Source organism: Myotis brandtii, unplaced genomic scaffold (genome assembly GCF_000412655.1).
Source record: "Myotis brandtii unplaced genomic scaffold, ASM41265v1 scaffold181, whole genome shotgun sequence".
NCBI classification, from domain to species: domain Eukaryota; kingdom Metazoa; phylum Chordata; class Mammalia; order Chiroptera; family Vespertilionidae; genus Myotis; species Myotis brandtii.
This window is the reverse complement of record NW_005356712.1, coordinates 2,513,637-2,535,786: the sequence shown is the minus strand read 5'-3', so window position 1 is coordinate 2,535,786 and position 22,150 is coordinate 2,513,637. Positions and strand designations below refer to the sequence as shown.

The 22,150-nt window shown below is 34.7% G+C and overlaps 1 protein-coding gene across 2 annotated transcripts in view; it reads right to left on the bottom strand.

The window, feature by feature from the left end:
• TAOK3 (TAO kinase 3) overlaps nt 1-22,150 on the bottom strand; it is a 142,227-nt gene that overhangs the window by 67,598 nt on the left and 52,479 nt on the right. Inside the window, exons 2-9 of one of the 2 annotated variants that reach the window (XM_005863779.2) lie at nt 15,427-15,529; nt 11,552-11,760; nt 10,409-10,480; nt 9,490-9,591; nt 6,251-6,296; nt 5,256-5,352; nt 2,454-2,567; nt 1,241-1,332 (exon numbers count right to left, since the gene is read on the bottom strand). In XM_005863779.2, coding sequence (XP_005863841.1) covers nt 1,241-1,332; nt 2,454-2,567; nt 5,256-5,352; nt 6,251-6,296; nt 9,490-9,591; nt 10,409-10,480; nt 11,552-11,671 — 643 coding nt within the window. In that variant the 5' untranslated portion in view covers nt 11,672-11,760; nt 15,427-15,529. Of the gene's footprint in view, nt 1-1,240; nt 1,333-2,453; nt 2,568-5,255; nt 5,353-6,250; nt 6,297-9,489; nt 9,592-10,408; nt 10,481-11,551; nt 11,761-15,426; nt 15,530-22,150 lie in introns of those variants that run through there. The other variant, XM_014537693.1, reaches the window with a different exon arrangement.

Genomic DNA, 22,150 nt, shown 5'->3' with positions numbered 1-22,150 from the left:
ATCTGTAAATTCCATTTATTTGGCAAAGTAATAGCTAAAATTCATGCCATTGAATTTCAGAAATGTGACTGCCTCACGCTCACATATTATTGATATTAGATAGTGAGTCCAAATTACGTTCCTCTAATTAATTCCCTTTAATGTGCATGAATTTCATGCACCGGGCTAGTGCTAGTAATTAAAAAAATAAAATAAAATGTATACAAATATCTAGATAAAGGCAGAGTTGTGCTGGAGCCAACTCACACTGGCTTTGGAAGGTCAACTCTGCATACCTTTCCCCAACTCCACATTTAGTGAATCAACTGGTAACTTGAAATTGGCTATAGTGGGAATATTTACACCATGAAAATTGGCAAATGCTACAAATTAGAGCTTTTCATATTCCCTCACCCTCCAAGAGTCACTGGTTAAATTTACCAGTATACAACTGAATAAAGGTAACTTTAAGATATATTAAAATTTAAAGCTTACAACAAGAGATTACTTGGTATTTTAATTAATTTTAGATAACTACAACTATTTGAGGAACAACTTTAAAGTTGGCGGTTATTGCCCTAGCTGGTTTGGCTCAGTGGATAGAGCGTTGACCTGCGGATTGAAGGGTCCCGGGTTTGATTTTGGTCAAGGGCACATGCCCAAATTGCGGGCTCAATCCTCAGTGGGGGGCATGCAGGAGGCAACCGATCAATGATTCTCTCTCATTATTGATGTTTCTCTCCTTCTCCCTTCCTCTCTGAAATCAATAAAAATATTTTTGTTTAAGAAAGCTGGCAGTATCTTCTAAAATGAAGTTTTCTCTAGGGGTTGCTCTCTTTATGGGTTGGGTCAAATATAGTTTTTAGAGTCAGATATTGGTAAGCCTACTTTTACTTTCGCAAATGTCCCTTAAATAAGTTGGAATGTATATTGAATAACAAACATTACATGAAGAAAAGACATATATTACCATTTATAGTATGGAGAATGGCTATTTTTCAAATAGTAATACTTATCATGATTCCCACATTGGTCACTGCCATATCTGCTCAAAGTTTTACTTAAATTAATAACTTGAAAATGTACCAGAGAGAAAGCAATCTTTTGATGTTATACAAGAACATGGGGAAAAATATAATGAATTCACACTGCCTGGCACACGTGTACTAGTAACACATTAAACAATGGCTGGATGAATGAATTAACAATCATAATAAGGAGTGAGTCTCAAAAAATAAAATGAAAGCAAGTCTTTACTTACCCAATTCAATACAGGTGATCCCAAGTGACCAAATGTCAACTTTGCCATCATACTGTCCTTCGTCCATAGCCAAGATCACCTCTGGAGCCATCCTGCCAAAAATAATGTTGTAAATTTACCTAATGAAGTGATTCAATAAAATAACTGTTTTGAGGGTGTTCTAAAACTTTATCTCATAAAGATATTACTTCCTCACACAAATCATTTGGGAAAAAACACTATTCAAAATGTAAATAATATACTTAGTGATTTACATGAAATAATACATTATTTTCAATAAACCCTGGTTCCACTATTTCCTTTAAGTTTGATTTTCAGTAAGTTTACTTAACCTTTCTGTATATTAGTTTCTTCATCTGTAAAATGGAGAGAATTCTAATAGCTACCTCAGAGATTAATAAAGGATTAATATGTATGAAACACTTAAACAAATAAATTACTTTAAGCAACATGAAAAATCTTCCAAAGATATTGTAACTTAAAACCAACCAACCTAACAAACAAACAAACAAACTGCTATGAATGTTAGTTTGTCCATAATAGACTTTCATTAGGAGGACAGGGGTCATATCAGTTTAATATGCTTTGTTCTTTAATAGTGTATGTAAGTAGTTGCTTAGCAAATGCTATTCGATGATGTTGAAAAAAATTTCAAATAGCTAATTATTTTGGTAGGTAAGCAATTTTCCAGGGATATAAGTCATTCTCTAAGGTACAATAAAATTCCAATGCATCTATGAAAGGAAGGAAAGGAATCTTGAATAGAATGGGATAAAACTAAGTCAGAATGATAAGCTAGGTAAAGTATCAGAGAATTCAGCAAACAGAAGAACCTGGATTTCTTTCACTGAAAGGCAGTATTTATGCTCACTGGCTAGAGGAGGTTAAAGAAGCTACCCTCCTTGCCTAGAGACTGCCTCAAGAGAAAAGTTGAAAAGAAACTTTAAATGAAATCTAAAACCTGAGCTTGGACAGTGTGTTGATAATCCTGCTCAGTTTACACACAGTGACATCAACCTTATTTGAACAATTTAAAGTCACCAGAAATTTTATACTAAGTCAGAGTGTTTCTTTTTGCTAATGAGTTTTCTATCCTTCTGTAATAAAATCTCATTTTAAGAGACATGGTGAGACACTGTCAAAATAGCAAAGCAAAACCTTGTTCGTGGATGCATATTTTTAAAACTATGTCATGTTCTCTAATTCTACATACCAGTAAGGTGTGCCCACAAAGGAGTTGGCAGGAGAAGCCATTGAAGCAGATCCAAAATCAGCTAGTTTCACCTGACCTGGCTCTGTTAGAAGAATATTTCCTGCTTTAATATCCCTGTAGGAAAAAATAAGAAGGTTAGAAAATTACTTTTCAATTTTGATTATGGAATAAGGTCAGAGCATGCAATTAATAAGACAAAAAGTTTATTTTAAAAAACCTTGCTCAGATAGCTAAAAGGGGACTTAGTAATTACTGCATGTTGTAAGGGGGCCCAGATTCCTGGGTGTACTTATAGGTAGGTCATAGTAATTACACTGAAAGGTAGAGCTCTCTTCAGAGGAAGAGAAGGCAATGAGAAAAAAGGCAGTTATGACAGACAAGGAAACCTATTCAATTGCTACACTACAAAACCATATTCTTAGCTGCTAAATCCAGTGACCAACAGTATTCCTTGTGCTGGGAAAATTGGCGCCATTTGTAACCGCCTTTTTCCCCCCTTTTCCGAATTACTTGATATTTTTTGAAGCCTAAACAAACCTTCAATGACTCTGTATTGACTACCTACCAATAAGCCTCCTCTACACACATACCTTTTCTTTCTTGCCTGTGACCCTTTCTCTCTGCCTTTAATTGTAACTGCAACTCTAAGGCAGTTGAGGGTACATGTTACATAGAAGGTGTTATTTTAAAAATAACACTGTACAGTAAAAAGAAGACCCTGAAAGATCAAAACAAACAAGGATTAGGGGTTAGGAAATTGCATTTATTGTATTACTGCAAAGAATTGCAAGTGGTTACTACTAAAGCTATTAGATATTTTATGCAGCAAAAAGATTTTAAAATATAATTTAAAACTCATTTTCAGTATGATAATTTAGAATGATAAGATGTGGATGTATTCTTTATTTTCTTTTAAAAAGGTATGAGGTGTAATGAGTACTATGAACCAAGAATTGTAAGTTGATGGGCAGTGAAAAGATAAAGCAGAGAGAATGAGGTAAATTTATGTCAAATTGAAAATGATAAGGTTCAAATACTTCCAAAACAACGTTTCCAAAAATCTTCCTTGAAAATTCAGTTTCTTTCCTCATGATGACATTAGGAATTGGCAGAGAGAACTAAAAAAAAGCATTATTTATTTCTTACAACAACAACAAAAAATGTTTTCTCTATTATTTTCAATTACAACATTGACTAGCTAGCCTCTTAAATCAAAATAATAAAATGAGACATAGATAGCATTTATTATTAAATAAAGAGCACTCTTTAAAAATTTCGTGTCCTTTCAACTTCTTTTACATATTAAAAAAGTTAAAGTATAATATAGAATTAACACATTAATGTGCAGATTAAGATAACAAAGGCATAAAAAGCTGAACTGTGGCATTAATAGGAACAAACAAAATCATAAACAAGTTGGCATTCCTTAATGACATCTTGGAATTAGAGATATATATGCATACACTAGAGGCCGGTGCATGGATTTGTGCACTGGTGGGGTCCCTCAGCCTGGCCTGCGGGGAACGAGCCAAAACCGGTTCTTCAACATCCCCCAAGGGGTCCTGGATTGCAAGAGAGCATAGGCCAGACGGAGAGACACCCACCGGTGCACAATTGGGGCCAGGGAGGGACTTTGGGAGGGCTCCAGGGTGTGTCCAGCCCCCCTTGCCCAGTACTGATAGGCCAGATCCCAGCAGCAAGCTAGCCTATTGATTGGAGCATCTGCCCCCTGGTGGTCAGTGCACATCATACTGGTTGAATGGTCGAACAAATGGTGGACACTTAGCATATTAGGCTTTTATTATATAGGATTTTAATGTCAAATCCATAGAAATTATGGTTCAATTTATTTAATCAATATTTATTATACATAGTTAGTCTTTATAAATTCACAGCAGGAATTTTGGTTCTGCTTTTTTGGTACCAGTATCTTGTGATAGCTAGTCTTATGTGATTAAAACAGAAAAGGGGAACCTATGACCTAATAGTTTCATTTCTTCCTAGCAAATGTCAGTGTTTTCTTTTGTTTTTGAGCCACCTCAGTTACTTTATACATAACTCACAGTCCACTACTTCTGCACTATTCATTTAAGTAACTGTACTAGAAGTTCTTTACTGAGAAAGAAAAATATTAGAAACAACATCTTTGTTTAGGAGAAGTTAGTGGTGGGAAATAGAGTGGGGTTGTAGTAGAAAAAATATAAGGTAGGGGAAAGCCTTGGATTAGGAGCTAGGAAATTTGAGTTTTACTCTTTATTATATAAATGCTGTGAAACCATGGGCAAGTTATTTAAATCTTTATGAGTCTCAGTTTCTTTATCTGCCAAAATAAAGACAATAAAATACTATTCTAAATATCTATATGAATCACAGAAACAGAAAACATTTTAAAGTGATAAAACAGCATGTATTTATATAAGATAGATTTGTTATTTGCAACTGGAAGGGGAGAAGAAACTGAGCTAGGAAATAAATATATGCAAGAAAGACTCATTTATTTTTTTCTCTTTTTGACATAGTATCAAAAGGTTGCTGAGCTCTTCTTCCCTGCAACACCCTGCCTGGAGAATAGTTACCTATAGAACAGAGATAATGTAAGTCTTTGTGGATACATGGGAGAGATCAAGAGAGAGGAACTAAATTCTGGCAACTTTACTCTTTACATCCAGAAGCAGCGGCAGTCTATTTGCTACCCATAAATCCTTAGGCACCCTAAAAATTGGAGCATGCACTAATTTTCAAGGTTCGTTGAACAGACAGTCCTATAGCTGAAATGAAAATGTAACTAGTCTCTAATCTTACCTATGAATCAATGCATGAGAATGCAGGTAGGCTAGCCCCTGCAAGGCACCATGAGTAATGGCAGCGATCTCCACTTCCTGAAGTGGTTTCTTGTGAACTGAGGAAGGAAAAACATTCAGGAGTAGATGATCAGTTTCATGCCTCTTTTTATCTTATACAACTATACCAAACTGAATTACAGACTTCCTCAAATGACAAATTGGGCACACATTCATCTAAACACACAAGATATATATTTTCTATAGAACAGCAATAAATAATCAGATAATAGAAAACTGAAGTATAAAAACAAACAAACCTGTTCACACAAAATAAAACAAAGCCTGATATTTGTGGTAATGAATTATTAATTTATTTGTCAGTTGCAAGTCAGTTGGCCAGGCCCAAATTTACTAGTTTCTTCTCACATTATAACCCTAGACTGTTTTAGGTTGCATTATTCTCCTCTTCCCCGAAGCCATCTATCTCACTCCTCTAACTATAGGTTTTCAATATTTGTGAAAGCAGCTAATAAGCAATTTCTATTCAGAGATTAAGGATGATATTAGAAAGTTTTTTAATGTAAATTTTTAACAGTCTCTGGTTATAACAGCATCTGCGGAGAACTGGGTCAGTCAAGGTATTTGCAAGGGTTAAATATTAATATTTAATATAATTCCATCTACCTCTCTTTCATACATAAATATAAATTTAATGTTTTTGGCTGCATATACTTCATCCCATTAGTAAACATTTTAGTAGTACCTTCCCAGGATGAACTATGAACTAAAAAAAAAAAACCACACACACACACACAAAAAAAAAAAACAGTAGGAGGACTGCTAATCATTACTCAGATAGTTTTGGTGGCACTACAAAGTTTGCATAGCTTATGCACACAATCCTTAAGTCTAAGTCAACATCCATGTGGTTTGCCCAAATTGGACTTTAATTTAAGAGCAGATAACATCCTGGTCAAGGTAAAACAGAAAGGAGGGGACTGTTCTGATTCTTACCTTCTAACAAATCAGAGGCTGAGCCTAAGCAATACTCCATCACCAACTGTAAGAGATTAAAACAATAACCAGAACAATGAACAAGAAACTGCTAAAACCAACCGACCAACCCAGGACCTAAGAATACTAGACGAATAAATATCCTGGCCTATTTGACCCTGGATTCAATTTTGGTCAACTGGCACTAGTTGGTTTTTATAATTTTTATCATTTGTTATTGTTATCTCCTACTTGGAAATGGAATTAGTCTAAAACTCTAAGGGGACTGGGTATGGAAATACTGACTCCATACTCCAACTTACCTATTTTCTACTACATTCTACATCATCTTGTTTCAAAAAGGGATTTAAGGTGGCTTGGGTTATACTCCAAATTAAATTTTATAACTTGGAAACTGGCAACCAAATACATGAGCCAGTAAAACCGATACCAGGAAATAGAAGTTAAATAAAATAAGCCAATAATAAGTAATAAATTCCTTATTTTCACATTTAAAAAGTGTTAAACAGCTCTGGCCAATAGCTCAGTTCGTTAGAGCATCATCCAGATTTGATCCTCTGTCAGGGCACATACAAGAATCAACCAATGAACATATAAATAAGCAGAACAACAAGTCATTGTTATGATCTCTCTTTCTTTCTCTTTCTCTATCTCCCCTCCTAAAATCAATCAATAATTTTATTTAAAAGTGTTAAGCAAGAAAATATTAAGTATTTGCATCTATGGCACAAGATCATTTACTTCCACCTTCACTTAAAAAGAGAAAAAGGAAATATTATTTAGAATTCAATCTAAAGATGTAGCCTGTATCATTGCATTAGCTCAAATTCCCAAGATATGAGATATTTAAAGTTATATCTTAAAATAATTTGAAAATAATATTAAAATATTATTGATATTTGCAATCTTGGGAGGTCTTTTACAAGCAAAAATTAGAAAACTTTCTTTATTTCCATCTTCGATATTTCAGGTGTCCCAGACTACTGATTCGTAGCCAAGGTCAGAACTGTGAATGCTCAGTGACCAGTCTCCACATACACACACAAGCACACATACTCCTACAAATTATTTTGTTGTTCTAAAAAATGCCATATGCTCATTATAAAATATTAGTTTCCTTAATTACCTAGACATAACCAATATTAATATATTGGTTCCTTTCATTCAAAAATTAGTATAAAACATATATCTATATTTCATGCACCTTGTGTTATCAAAATAACTTAGGAGAACATTTTTCATGCAAGGGGCTCAGCCGCTGCTGCCACAGCTTCGTCTGGAAGGTTGTCGGGAAGAATGTCTGGTCTAATTAGCATATTATGCTTTTATTATTATAGATTATATATTCAGTCTATCTCATTTTTCTAAATTATTCCAATAGCAATGCAATGCAAGGTACATAATACATATAGTGATATATGTCATATACAATATACTCTATAATAATCAAGTTATATATCTATATACTTAAATCATTAAATTATGCATAATATTAAATATATGAATATATAAATTATTGTATTGCTAGAATAATTTAGAACAATATAAGGAACTTAAAAGTTTAAAGTTTAGAAATGTTATTATAGTTTTCAGCTTAACATTAAAAGTAAGCAGATTATAAACATTAATTTCATTTCTTATTGTGAAATGAGAATCCACATAAGTGATTATTATAACGAAGGGTAGCCTTTTATATGCACTATTTTTTCAGCTATATCAAGGTATAATTGACAAATAAATTCTTTTTTCTTTAATGAATTTTAATGGAAACATTTCTCAATTGTACCCATACTTTTCTTATTTTTTAATATATTTTATTGATTTTTTACAGAGAGGAAGGGAGAGGGATAGAGAGTCAGAAACATTGATGGGAGAGAAACATCAATCAGCCGCCTCCCACATCCCCCCCCCGGATAGAGAGTTAGAAACATCGATCAGCTGCCTCCTGCACACCTCCTACTGGGGATGTGCCCACAACCAAGGTACATGCCCTTGACTGGAATCGAACCTGGGACCTTTCAGTCCGCAGGCCGATGCTCTATCCACTGAGCCAAACCAGTTAGGGCTGTACCCATACTTTTCTAATTTCTTTCTCCTTCTTCTTTTAAGCAGGAGAAAAAAACAATTTAATCACAAGCACAGGAGAATTATATGATGCTCAGATCATAAAATGAGGCTCCATACTTTAGCTTTCCCAAATTCTTCCTTATGGTCAAATTAGTCTGTGGCTGTTTGTAGGTATGTCTCCAGCAAGCAGCTCAGTTCCTAAAGCTTCTCCTAATTAACACATCAAATCTGTTGGAGACAGAGACCCGGTGACCAAACTTATTAGCACTCTGTGTAATCTAAGAGTAAATAGGCTTCAACTAAGAGCTCAGAGGATTTTTCTGAAGACCTGAACTCATGAGATTGAACACTTGATACTGTAACATTCATCCTATCTGCTCAAAATCCCTTTCTTGACTCCTTCAAGACAGTTGAGATTGCCAGAGAACTGATTTCCAGATCATAAGAGATGCCTCTGATTAATTTCTCCTCAGATCAGAAACAATGGCTCTAGATATCTTAAGAGTTACTTGATCAGAAATGTTTAAGTATATTGTTCGACAGTCTATCTGGGAACAAAAATTCAATTCCCTAAGTGGAGATCATGTACAGGAAAGGACATAGTGCTGGTAAGTACTCAATAAATGATAGTTAAATTAGACTTGAAGTTGGAATGTGCAATCTGAATTAAGTACAAAGTATAACATTTTATGTACTGAACAGTGCCCAACAGAAACACAATCATGTAAAAATACACTAAGAAGACAGAGTGGAACAAAAGATTGTTTCATTTTAATTATTGCTTGGCCCTGTTTGATAAAACTTAGGCATTACAATACCAAGCACAATTCTGAACTATGCAGGAATTGGAGTGGGGAATGAAAAATGTCAAAGATAAAAATTTTAGAATGAGAATAGAAGGCCCTGCTCTTTACTTTCATAAATAAGTCATTATAAAATCATGTTAACTTTCACCATTTCTTCTATGAGCGTTTATAGAATGCAATTTCCCATAGGCTAGATATCATTCTTACAGAATATATAGCATATGGCATATTCTAAGGCATTAACAAATGTGAAAGACCAATAACAAAAGTCAAGTGGGACTGATAATTTTATAGATCAAAGAGATAAGAGAAAAAATAGAAAAAAATTAATAGAAAAAAATAAATAATAGAGGTCTTTTGACTTACCCAAGCAGTGTGCTCTTTCAAGTAACAACCTTTGTACTCAATGGTATTAGGGTGCTTCAACTGTCGTAAAAATTTGACTTCCTTAAGAATATCTTGCCATTTCTATTGAAGAAAAAAAAAATTATCATTCTAAAGCTTAAAATAGTATTTTATTATCAAGTACACATACATCATTTCTTTTTATTTTTTAAAGGGACAAAGTAAATCTTTAATAAATGAAGAAGCCACTTAATCTTATGTTACTTCTTTAAGTTTGAATACATGTAAATGTAAATCTAACACCAAATACATATTTAAATCCATTGTACTAACCCCGTGATTGGCAAACTGCAGCTCGCGAGCCACATGTGGCTCTTTGGCCCCTTGAGTGTGGCTCTTCCTAAGCCTTAGGAGTACCCTAATTAAGTTAAAAACAATGTACCTACCTATATAGCTTAAGTTTAAAAAATTTGGCTCTCAAAAGAAATTTTAATCATTGTACTGTTGATATTTGGCTCTGCTGACTAATGAGTTTGCCGACCACTGTACTAACCCATCTATTCCACAAAATAGCTGACTGCGTTAGAATATTAGGAATGTTTAGTGTATGCTCCAGAAGGAAGGAAAAAAAAGAATTGTGATAAAAAATGTTTAAAGATGCTTGGCTCGAGTGGCTCAGTGGTTGAGCATTGACCTATGAACCAGGAGGTCACAGTTCAATTCCCAGTCAAGGCACATGCCTGGATTGTGCCCTCAATCCCCAATAGGGGGCATGCAGGAGGCAGCCGATCAATGATTCTCATCATTGATGTTTCTCTCTCCCTTCCTCTCTGAAATCAATAAAAATATATTTTAAAAATATTTAAAGAACTTGTTTCTTCTATCAATTTCATATTAACTTACTTATGTCAGTTTAGGTATTCAACTGTCTTTAACTTACCTCATGTGTCTGCTTCCCACTATAAGACATTTTCTTAACTGCCACCACTTCATTGGTGTGAGCATTTGTGGCCTGTGTTAAGACAGTGAAGAAAGTAAAACAAAAAGAATGAATGATGGTTCTTAAATATTTGACTAGAGAATTTAAATAACATTTTCACACTTCATTATCACAATTTAAAGATAGTCCAACTTCTGATAGGTTTAGGTAGACATTTCCATCCCACTTTAAAGAACAGTTTATCTTAATCCCTCTCTGTATACATGCAAAGATTACACTATAAAAAATTAGGGTTTAATAAAATATATTCATTCAAACAGAAACAAGTCATATTTCTAAAACATCCACACTGGCTTCATCATATAGAACCTCCATCAATAGAGAACCAGTTAAATAAATATGGTACAATTATATAATGAAATAACCATTAAAAGGTGGGAGGAATATACATGAATCAAAAACTCTCACACAATTATTTAATTACAATTGTGATAAATGCAACAAAGTACAGTGGAGCCTTGACTTACGAGTTTAATTCGTTCCGAGACCGAGCTCGTTAAGGAGCTCATTAACTCAAATTACTCTGTCAACTCAATGCAAAAAATCGGGCGAGAGACAGCTGGTATCTCAAAAAACTCGTTAGTCGGGACACTCATAAGTCAAGGCCCCACTGTACAAGCACAGGATGTTAGGAGATCATTTAAAAAGTCTTAATTTAGTGCTGGAGGGTTGAACAGGAAAGGCTATCTTGTGGATGTAACACTTAATCTGAAATCTGTAGGACAAACAAGAGTTAAAGAGGGACAGGGATACAATGTGCAGCATTTTCTAAGTAGGAGCATATATAAAGGTCCTAAGGCAGGAAAAAGTGTGGCATACAGTGGAAATGCATAGGGCTCAACTTCAAGCTTATAACTTTTTAATATTACCTTGACAGCAGTCAGTTGATATAGATACCATTAACTTGAATAACGCCTAGATTTCTGGACTGGTTTTTCTGCAATGACTATTTGCCTCTACTGGAAATATCATTTAATTTGTAGAATAGACATTAAAGCCAAGTGTATTTTTCAAGTAATAGAATCTGTAGAAGTCAAACTTTCGTAATCTGATATATCTAAATGATTCTTTTCCACTACTTACAAAATAAACTGCTCCAAAACTTCCATGTCCAATCTCATGCAAACCAATAAAAAGTTCTTCAGGATCATCTTTGTAGAACAGATCAGCAATCTCTGGGTCCTTTGGCACCCCTTTAGGCATGATGACCAGTACTTGCAAACGTTTTGCTTTTGATATCCCAATCAGCTTTATCTCTCATTGACAATATTTTGGGGGTAAATTTTTAGTACCTGTAGAAAAATTAAGTTTGACATTACCTTATTTCTAACACATTTTGTTTGGTGGCAATACAAATTGATATTAAAAAGCATTGTGGTCTTATAACTCCATAATAAAGACTAGTAACTCAAAAGAAAAATGGGCAAAAGATTTGAATAGACATTTCTCCAAAGATATGCAAGTGACCATTAACACATGAAAAAAACATTCCACATCACTAGTCATTAGAAAAGTAAAATTAAAACAAGAGATATTTTTTCATACCCACTAGGATGGGCATTATTAAAAAGTCAGATAATAAGAACTGGTAAGGATGTGGAAAAATTGGAACTCTCTTAACACTGCTGGTGGGAATGTAAAATAGTGCAGCCATTTTGGGAAACAGATAGGCAGTTCATCAAAAATTTAAACATAGAGTTGCCATTTGATCCAGAAATCCTACTCCTAGGTATATAGCCAAGAGAAATGAAAACAGATGTCCACACAAAAATTTGTGCATAGATATTTATAGCAACATTATTCATTATAGCCAGAAGATGGAAACAACCCAAATGTCCATTTGGTGAAAGAGTAAAAAAATGTGGTCTATCCATACAATGGAGTATTATTCAGCCATAAAAACAAACGATGGGGAATGTCAAGGGGAGAGAAAAAAAAAAAGAAAAAAAAGAGGAGACATATATAATACTCTTTGTAATACTTTAAGCAATAAAACAATTTTAAAAAAAATGATGTACTGATACATGCTCCAACATGGATAAACCCAATAAACATGCTAAGTGAAAAAAGCCATATATTGTATGATTTCATTTATAAAATACTTCTAGAATAAGTAAATCTACAGAGACAAAGTAGGCAATTGGTTGCCTACGACTGGGGGAAAGGTGGGTTTGTGGGGATAACTTTAAAGGGTGGTTGAAAATGTCCTAAAATTAACTGTGGTAATGGTAGTCCAACTGTTAATGTACTAAAACCCATTGATTTATATACTTTAAATGAGTAAATTATATAATATAAAAATTATATCTCAATAAATCTGTTTTTAAAAAAGCATTTTGGTCTAATTAATACTTTAATAATAACAGCTAACATTAATTAGGCCTTATTATGTGTCAGGCAACACTAAATACAATATATATTATCTCCGTTAAACCCCACAACAAATCATAATGTAAGACTTTATTATTTTGATATTATGGAACAAACTAAGACTAAGGTGAAACCACTTCCCCATGGTCAGGAAGCAAGTATTTAGTCTATACTATGACATAGTGATCTATGTATTTCCAGCAAATGGTGATCCATAGTACTCAGCTTTATTCAAAAAATATTCAAAAGTTTAAAATACATTTTAGTTCTCATAAATTTAGTTCATAGATCTTTCTGTTTTTCCTAAAGGAAATCTTATGTTTTGTTCCCCTTTGTGAACTTGGATTAGGCAAAGAAAAGCATTATCCATAAAAGAAAAAAATTGATAAATTAGACTTCATCAAGATTAAAAAACTTGACAAAATGAAAAACCCAATTTTTTAAATGGGAAAAAATTGGAATAGACATTTCACTAAAAAAGTTATATGGATGGCAAATAAACAAAAGAAAATATGCTTAATACTATTCATCAGGAAGATACAAATTAAAACCCCAATGAAATACTGTACACACCTAGTAGAATGGCTACCATTAAAAAGACTAAGCATACCATGTATTGGCAAGATTGTAAAGTAACTGGGTCTCTCATTCATTGCTGGCGGAAATGTAAAAATGGAATGAACACTTTGGAAAACAGTTTGGCAATTTCTTAAATAGTTAAACATACATCTACCATCTGATGTAGCCATTCCATTCCTATGTATTTAGCCAAGAAAAATGAAAACATATGTCCAAACAAAGCACTGTACACAAATGTTCATGGCAGCTTTATTTTTAATAGCCAAAACTGGAAACAACCCAAATGTCCATCAACAGATGAATGGATAAACAATCTGTGGTAAATGCAGACAATGGAATGTAACTTAGCAATAAAATGAACTATATTGATACATGCTGCAACATGGATGAATCTCAAAATAATTATGCTAAGTGAAAGAAGCCAGATAAAAAAGAAAGAATACATACTTTATGGCTTCATTCATATAAAATTCTAGAAAACACAAATTAACCTAACATGACAGAAAGCACATCAATGGTTGCCCAGGGATAAGGATGGGTGAGAAGAGAATAGAAGAGAGAGAAGGAAGGAGTAAAATGGGGCATAAGAAAGCTTTGGGGAATGATGTACATGTATATTCAATATGATGATGGCTTCATATATATATTTATTTATTAGTATATAAATGTAGAAATAGATATGAATAAATGGGAAATAAGCGATCAATAAATATAATTGAGAAAGATATTAATGAATTACTAATAAATCTATTGGTGAGTTCTTAAATGCATTGATAAATGTATTACTAAATATGATATATTTATAATTATTATATTTACATATAAGTGTGTTTAACATATTACTAGTATGCTCTTGAAATATATTAAATTATTGTATGTAAAAAATCAATAAGGTTGTTTTAAAAAGAAAGATACAATTTAAAAAATGAAAGGCAAATAGAATGGGAGTGGTTCTTACAAAGTATTTGCCAGTTATTTTTGATATCAAGGAGGTAAACACATACATATACATACACCCACTCACACACTCAAAGGACATAAACATTAAATTTAAAAAAGAAATAGCAGGAGCCATTAATTAAATGAAACATATATAATTTCACTAGTAATTAAAGAAGTAAAAACTAAAATAATAAGACATCTCATTTCACCCACCAAATTAGCGAAGTAATAGAAAATATACATTTTTTTTGGTATGGGCATAAGGACACATAACTGAAAGAATAGAATGAGTACAGTGTTTGACCCAGTAATATACTAATGGGAATTTACATGAGGCCATTTCTTTACTGTTTGTTTTGTTTTAGTAAAAGGCAGGGTATAAGTAGAGCATAGGAGAGATGCCACAGTGAAGATGGGAAATATGGCTTCTTTAACCTGTAAGTTTAGATTTCTTTGAAGGCTTATGTTTTATTTGAAGTTGGGATTTCAGGTAATTTTTAAATTTCCTCTTTTTACTTATGTGTATTACTACAACAAAAATTTTATTTCCAGAAAATAATTTGATAATAGAAATCAACTTGAGCTCATTTCTTTTAACCAAATAATTCTCTATTGTAAGCTATAAATGAGAATAATAAAAATTTATAAGGAAATAACTTGAAACTAAAAAACTTTATAAAAGAACATTTTATCCCAATTTTATTAATATTTTCCCTTTTAATATATTTTTCTTAGAAATATACTAAAAATTAATTATAGAAAAAAACAGAAAAGCCTGAATGGCGTGGCTCAGTGGTTGAGTGTTGACCTATGAACCATGATGTAATGGTTAGATTCCCAGTCAGGGCACAAGCCTGGGTTTCAGGCTCAATGCTCAGCAGGGGGCCTGCAGAAGGCAGCTGGTCAATGATTCTCTCTCATCATTGATGTTTCTATCTCTCTCTTCTTCTCCCTTCCTCTCTGAAATCAATAAAAATATATTTTTTTAAAAAAGAAAAAAACCAGAATGTACCACTTATTTCCATTTTATAGGAGAAAGCTAAGTTATGGATCTATATGGACAATACCTTTTTGTGTATGGCACAAAATACACTGTATTGCTCAAATTCATTTTAGCAGCAACCTTTTCTTCCCCTTTTGTAACTTCAGTCTTTTGTATTTATGGTGCACCTATAGAAAGAGAAGAAGAAAATACATAATTGCAGGGTCAAATTAAAGGAGTAATAATCAATAACATGGTCATTTATAATATTTATAAATGTAACATTACAAAGTTAAAATTTTATCTTTAGCTGTTTTGGATGACAAATGTAAAAGGTAAAAATTTCACAACAGAGTCACAGGCTACTCTTTCACAAGCAATACCAGGAAAACAAATGTGTCACTAGATTTCAGAATCTATATTGAGGCTTCCACTGGTTTGTTTGAGTCCAGGGACACTCAATAGAGGCTACCCGTAGACAGGACTAATCTGACAGCACACAGTGATGCTACTGATTGTCTGTCAATAAGGCGTATATTCTGAATTGCTTTTCCAATAGGCATGATGATTTACATTGACTCATCTATCTTCCCTTTTCTAGGCTCTCCTATAACCAATCTCCTGCATTTTGGGAGTAATGATTATTCTTTATTATCTATTAAAGAAGTACATGCCCAATGTAGAAAATCTGGGAAATATATAATACTATGAAAAAAAATCCATAATCCTACCCAGGACAAACTCCATTAACAATCTGGCATACATTTCTCCAAGCACATATTTATTTTTTCATGCTCATATTTATTTTGTTACACAGCTGAGATCACATTTATAGATATAATTTCATAGATTACCTCTCTCTTTTGTTTTTTAATCCTCACCCGAGGATATTTTTCCATTGATTTTTAGAGAGAGTGGAAGAAAGAGGGAAAGACAGAGAGAAATATTGATGTGAGAGATAAACACAACAATTGGTTGCCTCCTGCTCGCGCCCAACGAGGGCCCGGGCCAGGGCGGAACTTGCAACTGAGGTGCGTGCCCTTGACCAGAATAGAGCCTGGGACCCTTCAGTCTGCAGGCTGACACTCTATCCAAGGAGCCAAATCAGCTAGAGCTAGACTATCTCTTTTATCTAACTATATTATAAGCATTTTGCCAGATCATCAAACACTATTCACAAAGATCATTTAATGACTACTCAATGTATATCTGATGGAAGAGTCACAATTCACTCATAACCATCTCTCCACAATATGAAGCCAAGGCCACAGTCTACCCTTTGTTGAACTATTAAAAATTATTTTGTTTTGAAGATCTTTGTGCATATTACCTATCTATGTTTTAGGGCTTTCTTTGGAATGGATTTCTAGAAGGACAGTTGTTGTGTCAAAGAATATAACAATTTAAAACCAATGTTATTGAAGTAATTTTTAGACACTTGAGTAGTGGCTAGGAGGTTGAGGGGACAGGGGGACTCTGGAGGCAGGCGCGAAGAGCAGCTGGGCCCGCCTGGGGGCGGGCCCAGCATTGCCACGAGCCTGCTGCCCCGGAGGGGCTGAGGGGACTGGGCACTGCCATCTTATGGATGTGGGTGCCGCCATCTTTGAGGGCGGGGCAGCAATTAGCATGTTCCCTCCTTATTGGCTGTGTGCGCCGCCATCTTTGAGGGCAGGACAGTCAATTAGCATATTCCCTCTTTATTGGCTGTGGGCGCCACCATCTTTGTGATAGCGTGGGAGTCAATTAGCATATTCCCTCTTTATTAGATAGGATGCTATTATAATCACTTGTGTACAAGTTTTTTTGTGAACACACATTTTCTCTTAATTAAATACCTAGGAGTTGAACTGCTTGGCCCATGGCATCTTTATATAACAGATACTCTATAAAAATCTGCTGAAATATTCTTCCCTTTTTTCCATCACAATTTTATACTAAAAATTACCTTTCAATTTACCCTTCCCTTAAAATATGAAAAAGAACATTTTTCCTTCCAAGAGGACAGCATTTTAAGAATTAACTGAAGATGAAATAATATGCATGAAATTATTTTTTCCCCTCTTCCTTGACCACCTGGAAACTCAGTCCCCTCAACCCCCTATTGTATTTATAGTGAGAAATTAGAACTCTGCCAAGAATGTAGTATTTCAAGTCTTAGGCCCTTAGGCCAACTGAACAATCCAGCTAGCTTATAGTAGAAGATTTCATCAGAGATGTGCAACTGAAATAATCTTCATTCTTTATTCTAAGAAAGGGAAATCATCCAACAATAATAATCAAGTAAATTATTTTTCACAGTCATTATGACTTCATATAAGAAAGACCATTTGATGGGGAGTATAAATGTAGATATTTTAAATAATTTCCCTTTGCCCAGCATTTTTCAAGAAAAAGGATTCACAGAAGATCTTAGTTGCCTTAAAATGTTGTAATCACACTTCAACAATAAATCTGGAGCCAACTAGTTTGAAAAATCCACAATATTTTGGCATTAGGGAATAAGAATCATAATGTTTCATCTGTGAAAGAATTTTAAAGATTAGACATTTCAACTTTTTTATTAAACTAAATAGCAAAAAAGTTAAGTATCAAATCACAGCTATGTAGTAGTGTTACCCCACATTAAAATCCAGGTCTTCTGATTTCTCACCCCAGGAAACTTTATTCTGAAAACTTTGTTGCCTAAATCAGACTTCAGAGCAGCAAATAGTTTTCCTATTTTTGCCCATAATTTAGAGAGTGATCAAGAAAAATTTGACTTAATATAAAATTGGACTTCCATGTCATCATTTCTCTGAAGGGACTCATAACACTTGAATATATAGTGGTGGATTCAGTTCTTATGAGGATGAAAGAGTAAGCAACTTTGGGGATCTCTTTAAGAAAATTTTTTTTACCAAATTCCCACACAAAAATAGGTATAAGGCTGAACGGGTGGCTCAATTGATTGGAGCAGTATCCCGTACACCGAAAGTTCACCATTCAATTCCCAGTCAGGGCACATAACCAGGTTGCAGGTTTGATCTCCAATTGGGGAACTTGTGGGAGGAAACCAATCAATGTTTCCCTCTCACATCCATGTTTTTTCTCTCTCTCTCTACCTCTCTCTCAAAACCAATAAACACATATTTAAAAACAAAACAAAATAGGTATAGGGCCTCAGAAGGGGCTGGTGTAAATGAGGGAGTCTCAAACTTAAGCTTCACAGTAAATTAGCCTGTGTAAATTCCCATGATTTCATTCATTATCTTGCTCCCAGAAGGTAGTTGCAGCCAGGTAAAATCTTCATTTTTTTTAAAAAATATATTTTATTGATTTTTTACAGAGAGGAAGGGAGAGAGATAGAGAGTCAGAAACATCGATGAGAGAGAAACATCGATCAGCCGCCTCCTGCACATCTCCTACTGGGGATGTGCCCGCAACCCAGGTACATGCCCTTGACCGGAATCGAACCTGGGACCTTCCAGTCCACAGGCCGACGCTCTATCCACTGAGCCAAACCGGTTTCGGCAAAAATCTTCATTTTACATCAGTGAAAAATGAAGTAAAAATAGGTGATATGACTTTTTCAAAGTCAAGACTAGGCTAGGAGCTTCTCTCCTCTATCTATAATACAACCTCCCTAAAAGACTTGAAGAGAACTGTCTCTATAGAAAGAAACAGAACTGTTTGGGTTAGTTGTTGTTACTGCCTGCCACTAATATTTAAGTGATATCTGAGATAAGAAACTCTGTTTATGGTACTTTCTCTTTGAAAATGAAAATAGATGATAGTTGCTTTTTATGCCACTAATTATATATGCCCATTGTGATCATCTATCACTTCATTTGAGAACTGGAAAGGGACCTTAATGATCAACTAATTTCTACTTAGCAAATAATGCAGAAGAGGTTGGGGGTTACTGATTATCATAATAATTGTAACCTTTAGACTACTCCTGGGTCAACTGACATTAAATAAAAACATTATGCACACATCATAGAAAAAGAATTAGAAGAATACAGACCGTAATGTTAATAATGATTATTTTGGGATATTGAGAATATAGGCATTTTGTTTTCTTTTTATTTTCAGCATTTTCTCCCCTGACCATTTATCACTTTATAATGAAAAAAGATAACATGTTTTTAAAAGACTGAATTGAAATAGAAGGCAACTAGAGCAGGGAGGTCAGATTAGGGCTACCCAACAAGGATGACAGTCTTATTCCAGAATGAAGGCCGAAGGCAGATATCATGCCATGGCTTCAAGAATCTGGATTTAAGAATAACATGGTAATAATGTGACATAGTCAGCAAGTGGCTGTAAGCCTGGAAAAGATATGGGAATCAAAGTTAGCTCTGAGCCTCTAAGAACAAGCAACAGTGAAGACAATTACTCTATGAAAAAGAATAGGAAATTCAGTCAAAGGAATAAGTTTAATGGAAAAAACATGGTGAGTGCTTTCTAGCCAAATAGACTTTTAAGTGCTAGATGGGCATCCAGGTAGAGATGTATAGCAAGTAGAATGAAATGAAGGTCAGGTAAAGCTCTGCTTGGCCTTCACTATGAACTGGAATTCAGGGAAAATAACATAGCTAGAAATTCAGATCTAGAATTATTTGTTTAAGGTAGATAAGAAACTCAAGAAGGAACCATGGTAACTCAGGCCAAGAATGCAGTGAGAAGAGAAAGCTAAGAAGAAAATCTTTGGAAAATATTCCAAAGTTGAATTATTAGTGTTGGTAAGTAAGTGTAAAATATTATATTTTATTTCTATAATTAAGCATTCACTCCATTTTATATATAATCAAAAGGTTAAAATGACTTCCCTAAGTTTAACAAATTGAGATGAATAGTCAAATACTACTATCAGAAATAAAATTTAGATTTTTATATGACTCTGCCTTTCGTTTCATGTCAATTATTAAACAAAAAAATCCCTTGTCTTTCTGTCTATGGAAATATATATATATTTTAAAAAATATGTGCAGCCCTGCTGGATGGCTCAGTGGGTGAGCATCCACCCATGAACCAGGAGATCACGGTTTGATTCCCGGTCAGGGCACATGCCTGGGTTTCAGCTTTGATCCCCAGTGGGGGACCTGTAGGACAAAGCTGATCAATGATTCTCCTTCATCATTGATGTTTCTATCTCTCTCTCCCTCTTCCTTCCTATCTCTGAAAATAAATAAAAACATTTTTTAAAATGTGCATCAGTAATAAAATGAACCAGCTGACTTTTTTCCTGGTCTTAGGGCTACTCAAGACTGTTTCTAAGTTCCATTTCAACCCTAAAAGTCTATGATCCTGGCATGTTGCTTGATTTTAAAATCTTTTATTCAGATTCACACACACAAAAATGCCCTGAGTTCAAGGTATGTAAAATTCTCAGCAATCAATTTCACTTTAATTGTCCAAAGTCAAATAAAAGAAAAACCCAAGATATTAACACCTTTAGCTTCTGCAAATTTTACCTCCCACAGATCACCAAATATGTGAAGGCACTATAAGAGCTCTGTATTTATAACTTTTGACTCCCTGCTATAGGATTACAGTGCCAGGCTCTGGAGAAAATAGAACATGCAGAAATAAGAGCTTTGAAAATAAACCTTCTTACAGCTAATGAAGGATTACCTGACATGCAATTTTTCTAAAATGTCACAGCTATTAGCAAGTTCTTTTGTTGTTGTTTGTTTGGGACCATTCTACCTTGTCTCCACTTTGTTGCTCTGAAAATAACATTTTTTTCTTAAGCACAGTCAGATGTAGGAACCCCAAAACTTCAAAATTAAGTTGTATATACTTACATTTAAATTTACTTTTTTAGAAAAAGGTCTTCTTGGCCTTCACTATGAACTGAATTTAGATTTTGAAACTCTAACCCCCAATGTAATTATATTTTGAGATAGGGGAGGTAATTAAGGTTAAGTGAGGTCATTAAGGGTTCGGCCCTAATTCTTTAGGATTAGTGGCTTTATAAGAGAAGAAAGAGAAAAGATCTCTCTCTCTCTCTTCCCCTCACCTCACACATGCAAGGAGGAAAGGCCTTGTGAGCACAACTCCAGAAAGCAGTCATCCTGCAAGCCAGAAAGAAGGAGCTCACCAGAAACCTAATCAGTTGGCACCTTGGTCTTGGACTTCCCAGTCTCCAAAAAGGTGAGAAAATACATTTCTGTGTTTAAACCACTTAGTCTGATATAGCAGACTGAGGAGACTAAGATAGAGCCTCCTTAAATTTTTTAACAAAAATTTGGACAATTTTCAAATGATTACTAAATCAGTAGCCAAAATGTATTCTTTTTTAGGTAGCTAGAAAAACTGATCCTTTGATAATTATCCTCCTTTCAAAAATATATCTCAACTAGAGGCCCAGTGTACAAAAATTTGTGCACTTGGGGGGTCCCTCAGCCTGGCCTATGCCCTCTTGCAGTCTGGGACCCCTCGGAGGATGTCCACCTGCTGGCTTAGGCCCGCTCCCTGAGGGATCAGGCCCAAGCTGGCAGTCAGACATCCCTCTGGCAGCCCGGCAGCCCTCGGGGAAAGTCCACTTGCCAGCGGGGAGCAGGCCTAAGCTGCAGTCAGACATCCTTAGCGCTGCTGAGGAGGCGGGAGAGGCTCCCGCCACCACCGCTGTACTGGCAGCTGTCAGCCTGGCTTGTGGCCAAGCAGAGCTCCCCCTGTGGGAGCGCACTGACCACCAGGGGGCAGCTCCTGCATTGAGCGTCTGCCCCCTGGTGGTCAGTGTGTGTCATAGTGACCAGTCATTCCCAGTCGTTCTGCTGTTAGGGTCAGTTTGCATATTACCCTTTTATTATATAGGATAGAGG